Source organism: Notolepis coatsorum, assembly GCF_963971535.1.
Source record: "Notolepis coatsorum genome assembly, chromosome: 4".
Classification (NCBI taxonomy): Eukaryota; Metazoa; Chordata; class Actinopteri; order Aulopiformes; family Paralepididae; genus Notolepis; species Notolepis coatsorum.
This window is the reverse complement of record NC_140168.1, coordinates 76,370,875-76,390,364: the sequence shown is the minus strand read 5'-3', so window position 1 is coordinate 76,390,364 and position 19,490 is coordinate 76,370,875. Positions and strand designations below refer to the sequence as shown.

At 44.6% G+C, this 19,490-nt stretch overlaps 2 protein-coding genes across 3 annotated transcripts in view; both read right to left on the bottom strand.

The window, feature by feature from the left end:
- The window catches only part of LOC311227049 (catenin beta-1-like), a 49,982-nt gene extending 38,511 nt beyond the window's left edge, over positions 1-11,471 (bottom strand). Inside the window, exons 1-4 of the mRNA XM_084312566.1 lie at positions 11,343-11,471; positions 9,441-9,489; positions 5,610-5,816; positions 4,636-4,886 (exon numbers count right to left, since the gene is read on the bottom strand). Coding sequence (XP_084168692.1) covers positions 4,636-4,886; positions 5,610-5,816; positions 9,441-9,453 — 471 coding nt within the window. The 5' untranslated portion in view covers positions 9,454-9,489; positions 11,343-11,471. The remainder of the gene's footprint in view (positions 1-4,635; positions 4,887-5,609; positions 5,817-9,440; positions 9,490-11,342) is intronic.
- Positions 11,472-15,017: 3,546 nt separating this feature from the next.
- dync1li1 (dynein, cytoplasmic 1, light intermediate chain 1) overlaps positions 15,018-19,490 on the bottom strand; it is a 30,074-nt gene continuing 25,601 nt past the window's right edge. For both annotated transcript variants that reach the window (XM_084312722.1, XM_084312723.1), the window contains exon 13: positions 15,018-16,627. In XM_084312722.1, the coding sequence (XP_084168848.1) occupies positions 16,503-16,627 (125 nt within the window). In that variant the 3' untranslated portion in view covers positions 15,018-16,502. The remainder of the gene's footprint in view (positions 16,628-19,490) is intronic.

The following is a 19,490-nucleotide window of genomic DNA, read 5'->3' as shown; positions in this document are numbered from 1 at the left end:
ATGGTACCAAAGCACCTCAAAGGCCCTAAAAACAAGATTACAAACATCACAAAACAAACTGGTCAGACTACTGCTTAACCTCACTCCTAAAACCCACTTTACCCCTGCCCACATTCAAAACCACTCTTAAAGAGCACCTACGGGAGGCTGCAATTAGAAACTGGGCACCGTAAATTTCCAAACCCCCCCCATCCTAATGTACAGTCTCCTCCCCATCATATGTATATATTTTCTGTTAGGATCTCTGGGTAACAGTACTGTATATTTGCATATCGTATATGTCACAATTGTAACACTACAGTACTATATAGTATACCTGTATGTCATGTATGTCCCTATGCCATAAATGTCATGATGTCATGTATGTTGAGTATGTCATAAATGTCATGTCACTATAATTGAAAATGGGGGACCCTGATGTAAACAAGACACACGTCTTTCTCTGGTCTGCATCCCCTTAACAATTGTGTGTATTGAGCCGTACTGTATTGTACCCATTCTGCAATCTGTTAAATAAAGTTTTCATTCATTCATCCAGTTTTGTTTTTGTGGTTTTGGTTGAATGAATGAATACTTTGTTTAACAGATTGCAGAATGGGTACAATACAGTACGGCTCAATACACACAATTGTTAAGGGGATGCAGACCAGAGAAAGACGTTTGTCTTGTTTACATCAGGGTCCCCCATTTTCTATTAATAGTGACATTTATGACATACTCAACATACATGACATTTATGGCATAGGGACATACAGGTATATAGTACTGTACCGTTACATTTGTGACATATACGATATGCAAATATACAGTACTGTTACCCATAGATCCTAACATACATGGGAGGATACTGTACGTCATTAGGAGGGGGTGGGTGGGAGGAAAAAATACATAGTGGGTGAAGCTCTCATTGAACATAAACACAAACGTGTCCTTGTTTACATCCGTGAATAGATTATTTTCAAGTTAAGACCTCAGCTTCAAGCTTTGGCGTGGAGCCGAATGTTATCCGGACTTCTGTTGGTGCAGATGTTATAGTCCTACCTGAGATGGCGCAGCTGGTGTGGAGGGCATAGTAGTTTGCAGGCGGTTTTTGCAGAGCGCTCAGCATGTGCGACGCGACTGCTCTTTTTTTTTGTTGCAGCAGGGCTTGTAATGGTCTTTGACTGGGACCAACCATCGCGCAAACAGTGGATTGTCAAGCCAGTTCTCGTTAAATTGGCACTTTCCCATATTAACGAGTGCAAATGCTAAACTAAACTAAACGTAACGTTAGCGTTATCGCTTCGCCTTGCTTCCCCGGCCAACACATTACACAAGGAGTTGTGTTGGTTCCGCCACATTCCGGTCTGCGTGATTCTACAACACGGTCAATGAAAAGTCCCCTCCAAACTCATAGCCAAGCTCAGGGACCTGGGCTTGAACTATGACCTGTGCCAGTGGGTCCTGGACTTCCTGACGGGCAGACCCCAGGTGGTAAGAGCCGGCAACTGCACCTCCTCATCCATCACGCTCAACATAGGGGCCCCCCAGGGCTGTGTTCTGAGCCCCCTCCTCTACTCCCTGTACACACATGACTGCGTAGCACAGCGGAACAACAACACCATCATCAAATTTGCTGATGACACAGTAGTGGTGGGCCTGATCTCTGCCAACGACGAAAGGGCCTACCTGGAAGAGGTAGAGAACCTGTCACAGTGGTGTCAGGAGAACTGCCTCTCCCTGAACGTCAGCAAAACAAAAGAGATGATTGTGGACTTCAGGAGGTCGGGGGTCAAGGACTACAGCCCCCTCAGCATCGACGGGGCACCAGTTGAGAGAGTGAACAGTTTCAAGTACCTCGGAGCCCACATATCCGAGGACTTGACATGGACCACACACATTGACAGTGTTGTGAAGAAGGCACGACAACGCCTCTACTTCCTCAGGCGCCTAAGGAAGTTCCAAGTCAGTCAGAAGATCCTTAGGAACTTCTACTCATGTACAATAGAGAGCATCCTGACCGGCAACATCACCTCCTGGTTTGGGAATAGCACTGCACAAGACCGTAGCAGACTACAAAGAGTGACACGTTCAGCCGAACGCACAATTAGAGGGGGGCTTCCCACCCTCCAGAACATTTACAACAAGCGGTGCAAGGGGAAGGCTAAGAGAATTATTAAGGACTCGAGCCACCCGAACAACTGCCTCTTTGAACTGCTGCCGTCAGGCAAGCGATACCGGAGTCTTATGGCGAGCACAGAAAGACTCAGAAGGAGCTTCTATCCCCAGGCCATCAGGCTGCTAAACGAACAATAATCGCTAAACGAACAATAATCACTATGCAACAACCATCAAATGCACACAGCACACACACCCACACGCACACACTCACTCAAACAACAACACACTGCAGCACCCACTCTCCACACTTTAGATCACACAAACACACTTACACTTTATATTTATTGATAAAGGATTTGCACTACAACTCGTACACCTACTGTGAATTGTACCTAAACTGCACCTCGTCCATTTATGCCTTGCACTATATAGTATTGTATATTAGTACACTGCACAGTATTGTATATTGTATGGTAACTACGTCTACGAACATTGTACATATGTCTAAACTGAACACTGTGACCTCTTTTTTTTACTTCTAATTTTTACTATGTTTTTATTTCATACTTACCTTGTCATGCACAGTCTCTGGAGCGCAACAGTAAGAAGCATTTTGTACAAAAGTATTCTGTACTTCTGTATGACAACTATTAAAGAAACTTGAAACTTGAAGTCAAACTTTATCTCCCGTTAACGGTTTTCCCCCAGATTTCATAATAAAACATAAGATGACATGGCATTTTATCTTTCCTTTCTATGGCATTTTTAAGACCTCTGAAAATGGATTTAAGACATTTTAAGACAAACTAAGGCCTTAATTATTGATAAACAAATTTAAGACCTTTTAAGACTTTTTAAGGATCCGCGGACACCCTGTTATTTATTATATATACCACTTGAGTGATCTAATATGCATATTATTCAGAGCGAGAGGGGGAGGGATTGTTTCTCTCACATTGACGCTGTCTACTGTGCCAAAGTCATCTGGGGACTAGAAAGGTGTGCTCAGTAGAGCACAGATGTCCGCCTCTCTCTCTCTTTCTCTCTGATTGATTGATTGATTGAAAACTTTATTAACAGATTGCAGAATGGGTACAATACAGTACAGCTCAATACACACAATTGTTAAGGGGATGCAGACCAGAGAAAGACTTTCGTCTTGTTTACATCAGGGTCCCCCATTTTCAATTCATCAGGACATACATGACATACAGATAGACAGTACTGCTACATCTATACATTTATGACATACCAGATTTGCAAATACCGTACTGTTTGTGATACAAAAAGACCCATAATAGTGATTATTTAAGTTAAGTTTAGCCATAATCATATATTTTTCCATAATCAGGTAGCTGAACAACATTGGTAAAAAAAAATTCTATTCTATGAATCATTTTCGGCCTTTCGGCTTTCGGTTTTCGGCCAACTGTTTCCTATTTTCGGTATCGGTTTCGGCCAAGAATTTCCCATTCGGTGCATCCTTAATATAAGCCATTATCCATTTGTGTGTGATTATTATTTTCTCACAGTAGTGTGTATATGTGTGTGGGTTTGGCTAAAGTGGATAGAAAACACAGTACTGTGCAAAAGTCTTAGGCACCCAATAGTTTTTATATAAATTGTCTTAGATCTAAATATTTTTTTTTATTAGTGTGTCAGACTATTCCTAGTACATTTTAATTTAATGATTTTTTAAAGCATCTTCATGGTTTAATAATGCAAACATATTTTGCAGGGACTTATTATAATCATCATATTGGTGTGACTGTATGCATCAAAGGGTTAAATCAAGCATTTTTCCTTTAGAGGAAATGTCAAAATATTGCGATATATATCGTGTATCGTGATATGGCCAAAAAATATCGCGATATCATTTAGAGGCCATATCGCCCAGCCCTACATCACATCATAAATCAAGCTCTCTACACTGTCTGACATAATTATCGTTTTTTTCTCTCCAAACGTATTCAAGAATAAACATCATAACCATGTCACAATAGCAGTTATAATGTATATTTTCATCAATACGTTTGTTTACCAATAGGTTAAAGTGTTATTAGTGCAATTTTAGTTTTTTTTTTAAATGTGTTATCACGGTAATCGGCCATTTTGAATTACCGAGCGTTTATCCACAGTTGCATAATCATTTCACCACTCATTCTACCAGCAGCCAAATATAATTTTAAACCAGAAAAGTGCCTGGTCGTTTACCTGCCAAAGTATATAGTAGAGTAGAGACACGTACCAGCCAGAACTAAAGTATATAGTAGAGTAGAGACATGTACCAGCCAGACATAAACTATATAGTAGAGTAGAGAAATGTACTAGCCAGACATAATAAAGTATATAGTAGAGTAGACGTGTACCAGCCAGACATAATAAAGTATATAGTCGAGTAGAGACGTACTACCAGAATTGACCAGTATTAGGCTGGTATTTGAGGTTAAATTTCCCACCATGATTGACAGCCTGCCGTCAGCACTTTCATCCATTAGAGGCATTTTCAATGTATTGGCTCGTTGGCGAACGTACCTGGTCCTCGTCGTTGAGCAGCTTGGTGAGCTCGGGGATGGCGCGTGTGGCCAGCTCGGCGTCATCCTGGTAGTTGATGAGGTTGACCACGGCGTGCTTGAGCATCTGAGAGGGCTCCGCCAGGCGCTGCACCGCCGTGGGGTGAGCCGCGTCCAGCTGGGTGGGCGGGATCTGGATCCCCTCCTCCAGGGTTTCAGGAAACATGGCGGCGCGCACACGCTGGGCCCGGGTCATGGCATAACCCTCCATATCTGGTAGGAGGTTCATTAGATGGATGGATCCATCGGTAAATGGTTGGATATTTACCAATTTTTCCGAGACTACACTAAAACATGTGCATAGGTAAAAATGTGCCTTCAGTTATCAGGATGTGGCATCATAGGTCTGTTGCCATCTAATTGAATCCGATATAATCTAATTGATGTGCTCACAGCCTGTTGTTGACCAGATACTCAACGTCAGTTTGGTGTGTGTGTTTTCCAGGGTTGGGATCAACTTACTCTCAGAACTACTGAGCAGCTAATGACAACATAGACTACGGAGAAACTAATGACAGAGCTACAGGACTACGGAGAAGCTAACAACAACATAGAGCTACAGGACTACTGAGAAGCTAACAACAACATAGAGCTACAGGACTACTGAGAAGCTAACGACAACATAGAGCTACAGGACTACTGAGAAGCTAACGACAACATAGAGCTACAGGACTACTGAGAAGCTAATGACAACATAGAGCTACAGGACTACTGAGAAGCTAACGACAACATAGAGCTACAGATAAGCTAATGACAACACAGAGCTACAGGACTACTGAGAAGCTAATGACAACATAGAGCTACAAGACTAATGAATGACAGAACATAGAGCTACAGGTCTAATAGAAAAAATATTGAGGAAAATCTATTTCCTGGATTGACTGTAGTTAAAAGTGAACCCCCATTGCTGGTGTGACAACATGTGTGCATGTATACCTGGAGCCTCTGGGGTGAAGGGCTGGTTGAACTCCCAGTCGTAGAGGCCAGGGTCATCCTCCTCTGCATCAGGGTTTCCCTTCCCGCTCAGGGAGGGGGCTGAGGTGGTGACCCCAGACTGGATGCCCGAGTCCAGATAGGACTGCTGCCACTGGCTCACTGCAGCCTTACTGTCGCCGATCGCCATGTCCAGCTCCATCAAATCAGCTGCAGGGAGGGGAGGGGGGGTTGTAGATCAGATTGAAGAAGAGGACATCAGGACTAGGGTTCCTCAAATATCCCACCAAAGAGAGAGATGAGAGGTTGAGACCGGAGATATGAGAGGCAGAGGTTGAGCACAGAGAGATGAGGCAGAGGTTGAGCACAGAGAGATGAGGCAGAGGTTGAGCACAGAGAGATGAGGCAGAGGTTGAGCACAGAGAGATGAGGCAGAGGTTGAGCAGAGGTTGAGCAGAGATGAGAGGCAGAGGTTGAGCACAGAGCGATGAGAGGCAGAGGTTGAGCACAGAGAGATGAGGCAGAGGTTGAGCAGAGGTTGAGCAGAGATGAGAGGCAGAGGTTGAGCACAGAGAGATGAGAGGCAGAGGTTGAGCAGAGAGATGAGAGACAGAGGTTGAGCAGAGATGAGAGGCAGAGGTTGAGCAGAGAGATGAGAGGCAGAGGTTGAGCACAGAGAGATGAGAGGCAGAGGTTGAGCAGAGAGATGAGAGACAGAGGTTGAGCAGAGATGAGAGGCAGAGGTTGAGCAGAGATGAGAGGCAGAGGTTGAGCAGAGAGATGAGAGGCAGAGGTTGAGCAGAGATGAGAGGCAGAGGTTGAGCAGAGAGATGAGAGGCAGAGGTTGAGCAGAGAGATGAGAGGCAGAGGTTGAGCAGAGAGATGAGAGGCAGAGGTTGAGCAGAGAGATGAGAGGCAGAGGTTGAGCAGAGATGAGAGGCAGAGGTTGAGCAGAGAGATGAGAGGCAGAGGTTGAGCAGAGAGATGAGGCAGAGGTTGAGCAGAGAGATGAGAGGCAGAGGTTGAGCAGAGAGATGAGAGGCAGAGGTTGAGCAGAGAGATGAGAGGCAGAGGTTGAGCAGAGAGATGAGAGGCAGAGGTTGAGCAGAGATGAGAGGCAGAGGTTGAGCAGAGAGATGAGAGGCAGAGGTTGAGCAGAGATGAGGCAGAGGTTGAGCAGAGAGATGAGGCAGAGGTTGAGCAGAGAGATGAGAGGCAGAGGTTGAGCAGAGAGATGAGGCAGAGGTTGAGCAGAGATGAGAGGCAGAGGTTGAGCAGAGAGATGAGAGGCAGAGGTTGAGCAGAGATGAGAGGCAGAGGTTGAGCAGAGAGAGATGAGAGGCAGAGGTTGAGCAGAGAGAGATGAGAGGCAGAGGTTGAGCAGAGAGATGAGAGGCAGAGGTTGAGCAGAGAGAGATGAGAGGCAGAGGTTGAGCAGAGAGATGAGAGGCAGAGGTTGAGCAGAGAGAGATGAGAGGCAGAGGTTGAGCAGAGAGATGAGGCAGAGGGTGAGCAGAGAGATGAGGGGCAGAGGTTGAGCAGAGAGATGAGAGGCAGAGGTTGAGCAGAGAGAGATGAGGCAGAGGTTGAGCAGAGAGAGATGAGGCAGAGGTTGAGCAGAGAGAGATGAGGCAGAGGTTGAGCAGAGAGATGAGGCAGAGGTTGAGCAGAGAGATGAGGGGCAGAGGTTGAGCAGAGAGAGATGAGGCTGAGCAGAGATGAGGCAGAGGTTGAGCACAGAGAGATGAGAGGCAGAGCACAGATATAGGTTGAGCAGAGATGAGGCAGAGCACAGATATAGATTGAGCAGAGAGAAAAGCAGAGGTTGAGCACAGAGCAGGGTTTCCGCTATAAATAATTTTTGACCAGCCAACATGGCAGACAAGATTCAAATTTACCAGCAAAATGTAGAGAAATGCATGAATCCGTTTGTTAATTTCCCCCTAAATTAGAACCTAAGGGGGCTTTCTCACTAACCATTCGGGGTCGATTCACAGCCCAATCGCACCCAAATAGGGTGTGATCGTCCTACTGAGAACACTCCCCCCGTCACCGGGGACGCTGATTTGTTCCAAACCTGGACCGCTGGAATAGGTGGTTCCGGGTGTGCGCCAGTGGGAGCATGCTTGTACCAAAACAGTGAAGAGGCTTGCTGCATCAACTTTCGGACACACACGTCATTACTGTAATGCTTTCATGCTTGCTTGAATTTTGGGCAGATAAAAACATACAGCAACAACTGGTCAATACCCACAAAAACTATATTTATGGGCAATTGGACGAGTTCAGACCTCAACCAAACAAGCATGTTGAGCATCACGGCTCAGTGGATTAAAACATGAAGCCACGTTACAAGCACAAGACTTCCCTGGCTCGCATTAGGCCTGGCAATTTTTTTGCCATTGCTATGTCTACTATACATTGGTTTCTTGTTCGAATGCATTTATTTCTATAGACCAGTGGTGCCCAACCAGTCGGCCGTGATCGACCGGTAGATCAATGACATGCAATATAATTGACGCGAGCGATGGGCTAATGTTAGCTGCTAACTAGTAATAAATAGGCTAAGTTAACTAGCGTTAGCCGTTAGCTTAGCGTTAACCCTGGAAAACGCTCAAAGCGGACTCCAGGACACCAGTTCCATTCGTGAGAAAAGGGGGTGGGTTATATTGACGACGCTTGACAACAGAGGTTCAAATATAACTTCATATTTATTGGTTATTTGTTTCTTTATATCAGCATTCAGTTTCCACCACCGTGTGTTAAAACTCTTCCAGTGTTGACGTTAGAGCGTGACATCATCACTACGGCAGCTCACACGCTCAAAACGCAAACAAAACCTGGAGCGCACCAAGACTGCAGTGTGTACACAAACTAGAGGGGGAGAGGTTCGCACCCAAGGACGGAGCGGAGCCGATTCAACCCCGAATGGCAGTGAGAAAGCACCCCAACATAATTGCGCATTTACAGAAACCGCTTTGCGGATGGCAATGCGTCGGTCACTTCCAAAAGTTAGTCCCCTATGAACTTTGTGTGAAAACTGACGCAAATCTGGCAGAGATGGACACAGTGTCAACCCTGTCCATCAAACAGATAATCCTCATTGATGAATAAAAATCAGACAGAGGGAGAGGTTGAGCACAGAGAGTTGAGAAGGGAATGAAGGCATGAAGGTTGGTGGAAAACAGTAAGGAATGTGTGAAATATTGTTGAGTTGGTGCAGACATTGAATCCCATGACACCCAATAAAGCTGTATACCCTTCATGAAAAATCCAAAATGCCCACAATAAGCACAACATTAAATGAGGATGCCGAGGCAGTTACCTCATTCGAAAAACCCTGTTTTGAGCTCTATGGTGTCTGATTCTCAATATTCATTTGATTCATTCATATAAACTATGCCAGGATAAGAAATTAGCCTCTCTTTGAAGAAGTGGCTTCTTTCAGCTCACTGTAAAGTGCATATGAGGCTATTCAATTAGAACCCATAATCTTGTATAAACTGTATAATTAAGTAATCTCACATTAAAGTGTGAATGACAACATTCATTATGTATAGACTGGGTATACCCTTATGTCCCAATTTCAGGGTCCTTTTTTTCAATCCCTAATCCAAAAACCAGGTGTAATTGGATGGCCTTTCAGGCCTGTCATAGTTTCCTCCTCTAGTCTCTTTACACAGGACTACATAAATATGTTCACGAGTGACATCAAAGATGCATTACAAAAAAAACATATTCACTCTTCAAATGCAAAAAGTCACTCAGTGAATGCAAATAGAATGTGTACATTTTATGGCATAGGATTTTCTTTTTTAACTTCTTTATACTTACACTGAGTAGCCATTGTTCTTGCTCGCCTCAGCCCGCACTGCTTCAAAATCTGTGGAGAAAGAAATCGTTATGCAAAGTACAATAGAGACGCCCCTCACTCCAATCCTAACTTCTTGCTTGCAAGGCCAAGCAAGCTAACCCAAACCTAGTGTTATTGTACTTCTTCAGATCAATACGGTTTGACTGGATAATCCTAACGTTGCCTTACTGCCTGCCCCAACTGTATGTTTTTCTTGGTAAACGTTCAAAAGGAACACACACACATGGGAACTGCGCGTATCGTCTTCTCTAGTCAGACAAGAAGGTAGACACAAATGTCCTCTCTTGTGAGGAAGCCATCTAGCCTAGCTTAGCACAAATTAATGGAAGGGGATACGGATCACTAGCCTACCTAATAAGAAAACTTCCAAGAGTCGTTTTTGGCCAACAACAGCTAGGCTAGCTGGTCCGTATCCGCTTCCATTAATTTGTGCCAACTGCCAAGATAGGATAGCTTTCTACTGAACGCGCAGCAGAGGGGGAATCGGTATCTATCGTATTGTCCCGACTCTGAAGAAGAGCATCGATCATATCGGTGTGTACCTTTAAAGGAAAACTCCAACATTTTGGGAAATTAGCTTATTTGCCATCTACCCTGAAGGTAGACAAGAAGATACATACATGTTTTCTTCTCTGTGCATGCAGTAGGAGTAGGAAGACGCGCACAGTTAGCCTAGCTTAGCGTAAGTCACTGGAACGTCTTCCTACTCCTACTGCATGCAGAGAAGAAAAGGGTATGCTTCTTCTTGTCTAACTCCAGGGTAGATGGCAAATAAGCTAATTTCCCAAAATGTTGGGAGTTTTCCTTTAAGGGGAAAATGTCGAGCCTCCACCTCCACCAGTCGACGGAGCGGAGCGGCGGGTATTTCCAGGCCAGCAGCACGAACACAATTCACCATTCAGCGGCAGCCGACATCAAAGGCATATTTGTCCCCCTCTCCCTCCCCCTCCCTCCTCCACGGCCAAGTTCCGACCTCGAGGCTCGGGGTTCCAGGGAGAACACCCCCCCCCTCCCTCCGCCCGCAATCACTTCCACGACTCACCCTCTCTCTCATGTTAGATCGCAATGCTAATCATTCGGTTATTAGAAAAAATATATATATATATTATTAAACATATTTAAAGCATACAAAAAAAAACTCTTGAGACTATACAACGCAATATAAACATTTTCCAAATAAAAATCACGAAACGTGCAATGAAAATAAACAAAACAGAACACGGGGGGGGGATTTCTTATAGAAATGTATATAAGTAAACAGTCGTTTGTCAACCACTAGGCGAGTATAAGAAACAAATAAAAAAACAAAACAAAGAGCTTAGATTTTATTGGGGTTTATAGCGTGGAATATATCGAACCACCGTCACATCACAGGCCACCCGATTGTAAAAACACGACCGAGTGTTGTAGCGTCTGTAGCTCGACATCACAAAGCTAGCGACGTCGTAGCGGTGACGAGCTAGCTATGCTAACTAGCGTAACATAAACAAACACCACTCAGCCTCACATTCACAGTTGGGTTTTTTTAGACGCGTGTGCGGAAACGCTATCCGTATGAAAAAGTTGTTGTAGAAACAAATGAATATACGGACGAAATAAAGTCTTTCAATTCGATTATCGGGTTTTTTTTTAAAAAAATTTACGAGGCTCGTTTAGTTAGCTCGGCTATAGCGAGCTGGCGTGAAAAGTAGTTCCAACCGCCACCGTACAAACCCTGCTCCGCTGCCAACAGTCCCAAATAACACAACACCGGAGCCCCTTCCCCGGCGAAAAGATGCTTATTCTTCGGCGAGACTATCAAGTGTCGCGTTTTAATAAACACGCTGTACTATTCATACAGTTAATGCTATGATGATATTTACCAGAGTCGATGGGCTCCTCCGTATTTCTCGCCAGGTCGATGTTACTCCTTTCTCTCGGTGGAAACGGGAGAAGGACTGCTAGGTGAACCACCCGTAAAAGTCCGTACCACACCCGCCGCTCCGTCGAAGATTATGCCTCCGCCCTTTTTTTTTTTTTTACCTCGATCGAACACCAAGATGGCGAATGGAGAAAAAATATTCTGCCGCACTCAAGACATATAGGGCCGCTGTCGTGAAGTTATTGAAACTGGAATGAGCTATTTATCGTTTTACACAGAATACAACACCGTGGATATTTCCTTGTGAAGAACAGTGGAATTTCAACCCTGAATTGTATTAGTGACGTAAATGAAAAATTATAGTAGTAAGCTTCTTACAGTAGTGGTGGGAAGGGCGAGGTACATTCATTAGATTGGAATGCATGTGTGCCATGGGCTGCTATTTGATAAAGGATGAGCGGATTCGTCAACTCGGTGACATTATTCGTTACCTTGACCACTCAACCCTTAAGGTTAAGGATACGGTGTAAAGCTCTCTCTCTCTCACACAGATATAATCTATCTTTGCTGTCCCTTTGTGTATGTGTGTGGGACATAACAATGTATGCCTGTGTGTGTATATCGGAGGGAGAGCAGATTAATATAGACCAGAGAGGCAGCATCAAATTATTTATTTAAATTTCAAATGTATTTGGCCTCATAATCTGGCCCTCTCAGATGGTCAACCTCCAGGATGACAACAAACTTGCCACATGTGCCATGACCCCATCACAAAAGGTTGGCATAAATCATCCAAGACCTTCAATTTCTCATCACGAGAAAAGCATACACATTTTGCAATCTCTGCGTAATCAGGGAAATGTGATCTCGTTCAAGGCTCAGAACGTGCTTTTCTGGAAAAAAAATAAAAAATTAAAATAGGTGAAATTGACACACGGATGTGGCTATGTCTCCATTGAATCGTTGTTTTGATATTGGCATGGACATTATGAGGACCTTGTGTGTGCAATCCAGCTCTGAGGATGAGAAGGCAGAGCATAGACTTGTGTGTCACACTAACACACACAATGCTAGTAGCCTACCAGAGAGCTCAAACTACAGAGGGTCATTATCTCGAGGTGGAGGATATTACAGCTGGACAAGAGAATAGAGAATTGATTTGTCATTCATTAATACTACTGTGCCATCTTAATTGGATACAACACTGTTGGAGAACATGGCATACCGGTACTAATAAAGCAAATGTAAGTGCTAAAATCACATCTTTCAATAGTGTTTGAAGTTAATCTACTTAAGTCATTTTTAATTGAAAATAATTGATATATTTGTACTACAAGTCACAAAAACGAAGTTGGCTACTAACCGTAATGACGACTTCTGCACCTCAACCAATGGGTACACCACCTATAGGCCCTTTTTCGTCCTCAAGAGGTGAAATAAGCCAGTGTTGTAGTCGAGTCACTAAATCTCGAGTCTCAGTCGAGTCACAAGTCAGTCACCAAGGAAGAGCCAGAGTCGAGTCCCCATTACCCTAGTCTGAGTCAGAGTCCAAGTCATCAAGGTTGAGTCCTCTCCACAGATATCTGTTGAAGTTTGAGGTGGTCCCGGTCTTCTCTTCACTAGTTTGTTTGCATATGGAACATCTAGCAGTGCTCTTTCTGGAATTGAGTGTAAAATCCATGTAAGCAAAGTGATTCGGGGCGTCTCTTTAGGCATCTTAAGTACTGAACATGAGGGTATCAACGTGAATCCGCATTAAGGTGGAACACACGTGTCTGCCCTTGCAAATAAATAAATAAAAGAAATTCACGGTATTAATATAGCCATCAATAACTTATGCCAAATGACTAGGGCCTATTACAAAGAATATATATATTTATCAATTAACAAGTCAGAGTCCTCGTCTGCACCTTCCGAGTCCAAATGCAGTCAATGCTCGAGTCCAAGTCATCAATGCTCAAGTCCAAGTCGAGTCACGAGTCCTGGACTTGAGTACTACAACACTGAAATAAGCATTTTATTTAGTGTCATCTCTACACAGCTCTCATTCTCTGCTGCAGTGAGCATTAGAGCTGGGTCAGGATCGTTGGTGTTTAACCCTTTCACTACCACACTACAGAAGGTTAACCGTCTGTAGTGTGGTAGTGAAAGGGTTAACCTGTAGTGTGGTTGTGAAAGGGTTAACCTTCTGTAGTGTGGCTGTGAAAGGGTTAACCCGTTGTTGTGTGGCAGTGAAAGGGTTAACCTTCTGTATTGTCGCAGTGAAAGGGTTAACCATTAGGTAGTGTGGTAGTGAAAGGGTTAATGCCCTTAATTGTATACCTGGTTCAATTAGTATTGCCCTCAGCTGTCTTTCCGTGGGGGAAGGCTCCAGGGACATTCTTGATGAAAGCATTTTGACTACTAGGCGAAGGTAACCCAACACAGGGACTGGTCATCTGATGTAGCATGGTTTCATCCTGACCATCCCTGGAGAACTCCAGAGCCAAACAGTCAAATGGTCTGCATACCAACACAGACTGTGACCGAAACCATCTCCCACCCCCACCACTACTGTCCCACCTAACCACTCGTGTCTGATCACAATGGCTGGGAGGATAATAATAATAACTTTAATTTTATAGCACCTTTCATACATGGATTGCGGCTCAAAGTGCTTCACAGCAAATAACATACAATTAGCATACAGTTGACATACTATCTCTTGTCATCCCATGTCGTACATCTCCTCACCCCCATCAATTCTCCCCCAAACCCCTTTATTCTCCAGCGACAGTCCCATATGTAACCGTGACAAATGCTCTTCCCCCCAGCCATACCAGCCAGCCACACACAGGAAGAAAAGAGAGAGACAGACAGGGGGGCGAATGGATGGATAGGGCAGCATGCAAACAGACCAGGGAGATGTGCCAACGGGGCTGGGATCAGGGTCAGGCACAAATAGAAGAACACTGATGTCGATGAGGGCAGGGTGTTCTCTTGGGCACGGAGGAATAGAGAGGAGGGACCTTCTGTCATCACAGGAGTCTGATATATTAGTTCAACGTCGTTATAATATATCAGTTTGATATTGTGACCTCTTGCTGAGGACAGGTACAAAAACATTACTTTCTAACTGAGCATACATTTAAACAAATTAATTTGAAACTGTCAAAAATAAATATGAGAATAATAACATGGGTATTGGGTATACACATTTCCTTTAGAAATTGAAAAAAATCAATCAATAAGCCACAATACTGCCGATTTACATTGCCGCAACTATAATTCCTTAATTTAATTCTCAATTTGATCCGTTCTAGCAACGTTCTTTTCAATGTTACAAAAACAAGCCTTGTGGAACACAGTTGTTAAGATGTTTTGAGACGGAGGAAAAAGGCAAATACAACGGTGAAGGAACAGGACGACGAGACGGGTTGTTGAATCCGAATAAATACACCTTTTAATTAACTGATTATACAAACGCCAACACAGAGCTCTGAAATAACAGGACCAATCAGATTAGAGCGAGACAATGACTGTACATTCTTGACATGACCCCCGCACCCCCACCCCAACTATCCTGAGCCCTCCCAGCCGCACCCCCCCCCCCCCCCCCCCCGCAGTAACTATGGAGTTGAATCACTAACGCTCCTATCTGTACAAATAAAGCTCAACTACCCTCCCCCCACCCCCTTTCAGTGCACTGTTATCTACTGGTTTGAGCAGTTATATAGCATAGGGAGATATTGGCCTACTTCAGATCTGGACGCCATGTTTGACCCTGTGTGCCTTGCACGCGTGACTAGTGCTGCTTGTTTGTAAACGTTTAGTTCTGTAGTGTCGTTTGTCAATTCGATTTGGTGATGTACTTTGTGAATGCTACGCAAGAGGTGCAAACATGGCTGCTATATAACAATAGTGTACTATGTATGATGCTTGTAGTGTAAGCGCAATAATGTTTGTTAGTTTTTTGGTTGAAACCGGCCAATATCTCTAGATGTACATTTTTAGATCAAAGTAACTTTCTGGGTTCCTTTCAATCATTCATTCATCCATCCACTCACTCTCTTTCTTTCTCCCTCTTTCTCTCTCTCTCTCTCGCCCTCTCTCACACACATACAGTCACTCACACACACACACACACACACACACACACACACATTAATACTGCTATGTCTGTCATTCCCTTCAGCTAGCAAACAAGACCACAATGTTTTCGTTTCAGGCATATTTGTTTTGTTCATCTCTTTTTCATTTCAAAACTACTGGCCAAGTCTGCCTTGCTCCACATACATACTGTAAATCACTCGCTCGCACACACACACACACACACACACACACACACTCTCTCTCTCTCACACACATCCATACAGTACGAATGTATGTCTATATCCACACACAGCCTTCAGAAGCTCCTACAGTAAAAAGACTAACTGTACCATCATCACAATTGACATATCTCAATCCCGCCCCTTTTTCTTGATCAGGGCTCAAGATACAGTAAGTCAATAGATGGATGGGCAAAATACCTCTCCTCCTTTCCCTCTCTCATTTACCTTCGGTTCCCCCTCCTCTCTCCATCCCTTTTCCAATTCTCTCTCTCCATCATTCTCTATCCGTCTCCCTTTTCGTTTACTTTCTGAATTCATCTCCGTCTTCTTCCTCCCCCTTTCCTTCTTCACCCATCTCTTGTCATCCCATGCCATACGGTCTCCTCACCCCCATCAATTCCCCCCAAAACCCCTTTATGCTCCAGCGACAGTCCCATATGTAACAGTGACAAATTCTCTCGCCCCAGCCATAGCAGCCAGCCACACACAGGAAGAAAAGAGAGAGAGAGAGACAGGGGGACGGATGGATGGATGGGGCAGGAAGACGTGTGGGGGGGGGGGTGCAACGGGTGAGGGGCGAGGTAAAGGAGAAAGGAGGAGAGGGTGTGCTCTCCTCGTCAGGGCTCCAAGGGTGGGAGGTGGGGGAGTGGGGGTGAGAGTGAAGGACAACTGGGGGGCAAAGTAATGTCTTCTCCCTACGTCCCCTCCCCCTGTCGCCGTCTCTCTCTTTCTCTGTGACGGGCGGGAGTGTGGGAGGGAGGAATGGGGAGCACGGGGGGGGGGGGGGGGGGGGGGGGGGGGGGGGTTGAAGAGGAGGAGAGAGGGAGAGCGGGCGAGGTGTGGTCTCTTCATGTGTCCTGGCCGTCGGTGGCGGAGGTCTCACTGGCGTTGGCGTTGGTCGCGTCTGGGTCGGTGTCCCGGCTGGAGATGCGGTCCAGCTCCGCCTGCACGTCGCTCAGGCCCAGCTTTGAGCCTGCAACCCACACAGCACACAACACATCTTCATCACAGAACACCTGCACAGTCAAGGAGCATGCGATAGACCACTGCACTTCCGCATTACATTGAGCTCATGGAGGAGCGCGGGGGGGGGGGACTAATGCATATTGATGAGAGCCTTGACATAAGTGGTTGTAGCTACGGCTGTGGGGGTGCTGGAGACATGATCCAATATACTTTTTTATACGCCCGAGTCTCCTGAACAGTAACACGGATAGCCGCATGCGCAGATTGCCCCGGGAATCTCTCTGGATTGTCCAGAGATCTAGGTTTATCAATCTGCGCATGCAGAGTTTGGAGAGTAGGTGTGGAAAAGTGACTATAGCTCGGCCGAAAAAGTGTTGATCGACTTGGGGTTGGTCTCTCCGTGTTCAGGAGACTTGGGCAGCTGGGCTCATAAAAATGTATATTGGATCATGTCTCTCCAGCACCCCCACAGCCATAGCTACAACCACGACTTACCTCAAGGCTCCCATCAACATTCATTCATTTTCTCCCCTGCGCTCCTCCATGAGCTGAAAATACCGGAAGTGTTGCGGTGGTCTATATATACCCGACTTCCATTCTACTTCAGCAGATGCCGTAAACGGAGCGTTTCGGGGGCACGGAGCGTGGGTTAGGAACACATTACATGAGCATGAAGCAAAGGATGGGAGGGTCGTTCGAGATGACAGATGTGATGAGATGTAAATGCAGCAGCGTGCAAACAGACAGGGCTGGGATCAGGGTCAGGCACAGAGAGAAGAACACAGATGTCGATGAAGGCAGGGTGTTCTCACGGAGGAAGAGAGAGGAGGGACCTTCTGTCATCACAGGAGTCTGATGTATTAGTTCAAGGTCTATATAATATATAGATTATATATAATATAATATCTATACAACATCTGTATAAGGTTTGATGGGCCCAGGCCCTGGACTAATGACAGGGTGTTTGCAGGCTAGTCAAGACAAAGAAAAACTAAAAGTATTTTTAATGCTGGTCAGTAAGGCCAATCTCAGCAAAAATCTAGGTTCAGTAGACAATGGGTGTAGAGTGTTCAGTAGACAATGGGTGTAGAGTGTTCAGTAGACAATGGGTATAGAGTGTTCAATAGACAATGGGTGTATAGTGTTCAGTAGACAATGGGTGTATAGTGTTCAGTAGACAATGGGTGTAGATTGTTCAGTAGACAATGGGTGTATAGTGTTCAGTAGACAATGGGTGTAGAGTGTTCAGTAGACAATGGGTGTAGAGTGTTCAGTAGACAATGGGTGTAGATTGTTCAATAGACAATGGGTGTATAGTGTTCAGTAGACAATGGGTGTAGATTGTTCAGTAGACAATGGGTGTAGATTGTTCAGTAGACAATGGGTGTAGAGTGTTCAGTAGACAATGGGTGTAGAGTGTTCAGTAGACAATGGGTGTAGATTGTTCAGTAGACAATGGGTGTATAGTGTTCAGTAGACAATGGGTATAGAGTGCTCAGTAGACAATGGGTGTATAGTGTTCAGTAGACAATGGGTGTAGATTGTTCAGTAGACAATGGGTGTAGTGTTCAGTAGACAATGGGTGTAGATTGTTCAGTAGACAATGGGTGTAGAGTGTTCAATAGACAATGGGTGTATAGTGTTCAGTAGACAATGGGTATAGATTGTTCAGTAGACAATGGGTGTAGATTGTTCAGTAGACAATGGGTGTAGAGTGTTCAATAGACAATGGGTGTATAGTGTTCAGTAGACAATGGGTGTAGATTGTTCAGTAGACAATGGGTGTAGATTGTTCAGTAGACAATGGGTGTAGATTGTTCAGTAGACAATGGGTGTAGATTGTTCAATAGACAATGGGTGTATAGTGTTCAGTAGACAATGGGTATAGAGTGCTCAGTAGACAATGGGTGTAGATTGTTCAGTAGACAATGGGTGTAGAGTGTTCAGTAGACAATGGGTATAGAGTGCTCAGTAGACAATGGGTGTAGATTGTTCAGTAGACAATGGGTGTAGAGTGTTCAGTAGACAATGGGTGTAGATTGTTCAGTAGACAATGGGTGTAGAGTGTTCAATAGACAATGGGTGTAGAGTGTTCAGTAGACAATGGGTATAGTGCTCAGTAGACAATGGGTGTAGATTGTTCAGTAGACAATGGGTGTAGAGTGTTCAGTAGACAATGGGTGTAGATTGTTCAGTAGACAATGGGTGTAGATTGTTCAGTAGACAATGGGTGTAGAGTGTTCAGTAGACAATGGGTGTAGAGTGTTCAGTAGACAATGGGTGTAGATTGTTCAGTAGACAATGGGTGTAGAGTGTTCAATAGACAATGGGTGTAGAGTGTTCAGTAGACAATGGGTATAGAGTGCTCAGTAGACAATGGGTGTAGAGTGTTCAGTAGACAATGGGTGTAGAGTGTTCAGTAGACAATGGGTGTATAGTGTTCAGTAGACAATGGGTATAGAGTGCTCAGTAGACAATGGGTATAGAGTGCTCAGTAGACAATGGGTGTATAGTGTTCAGTAGACAATGGGTGTAGATTGTTCAGTAGACAATGGGTGTAGATTGTTCAGTAGACAATGGGTGTAGAGTGTTCAGTAGACAATGGGTATAGAGTGTTCAGTAGACAATGGGTGTATAGTGTTCAGTAGACAATGGGTATAGAGTGTTCAGTAGACAATGGGTATAGAGTGTTCCGCACAGAATTGAGGGAATATCACAGTGTCTGGAATTTCTATACTAAAAAAGACCTGTAGACACCCTGAAGAAAACATAATCACCTTACATGCATCATATCCATATAACAGACTCCTGTGATATAAATAAAGACTTTTCCTCGTAGAATGCTGGAGGAAGTAGCGTAAGGTTTAAGG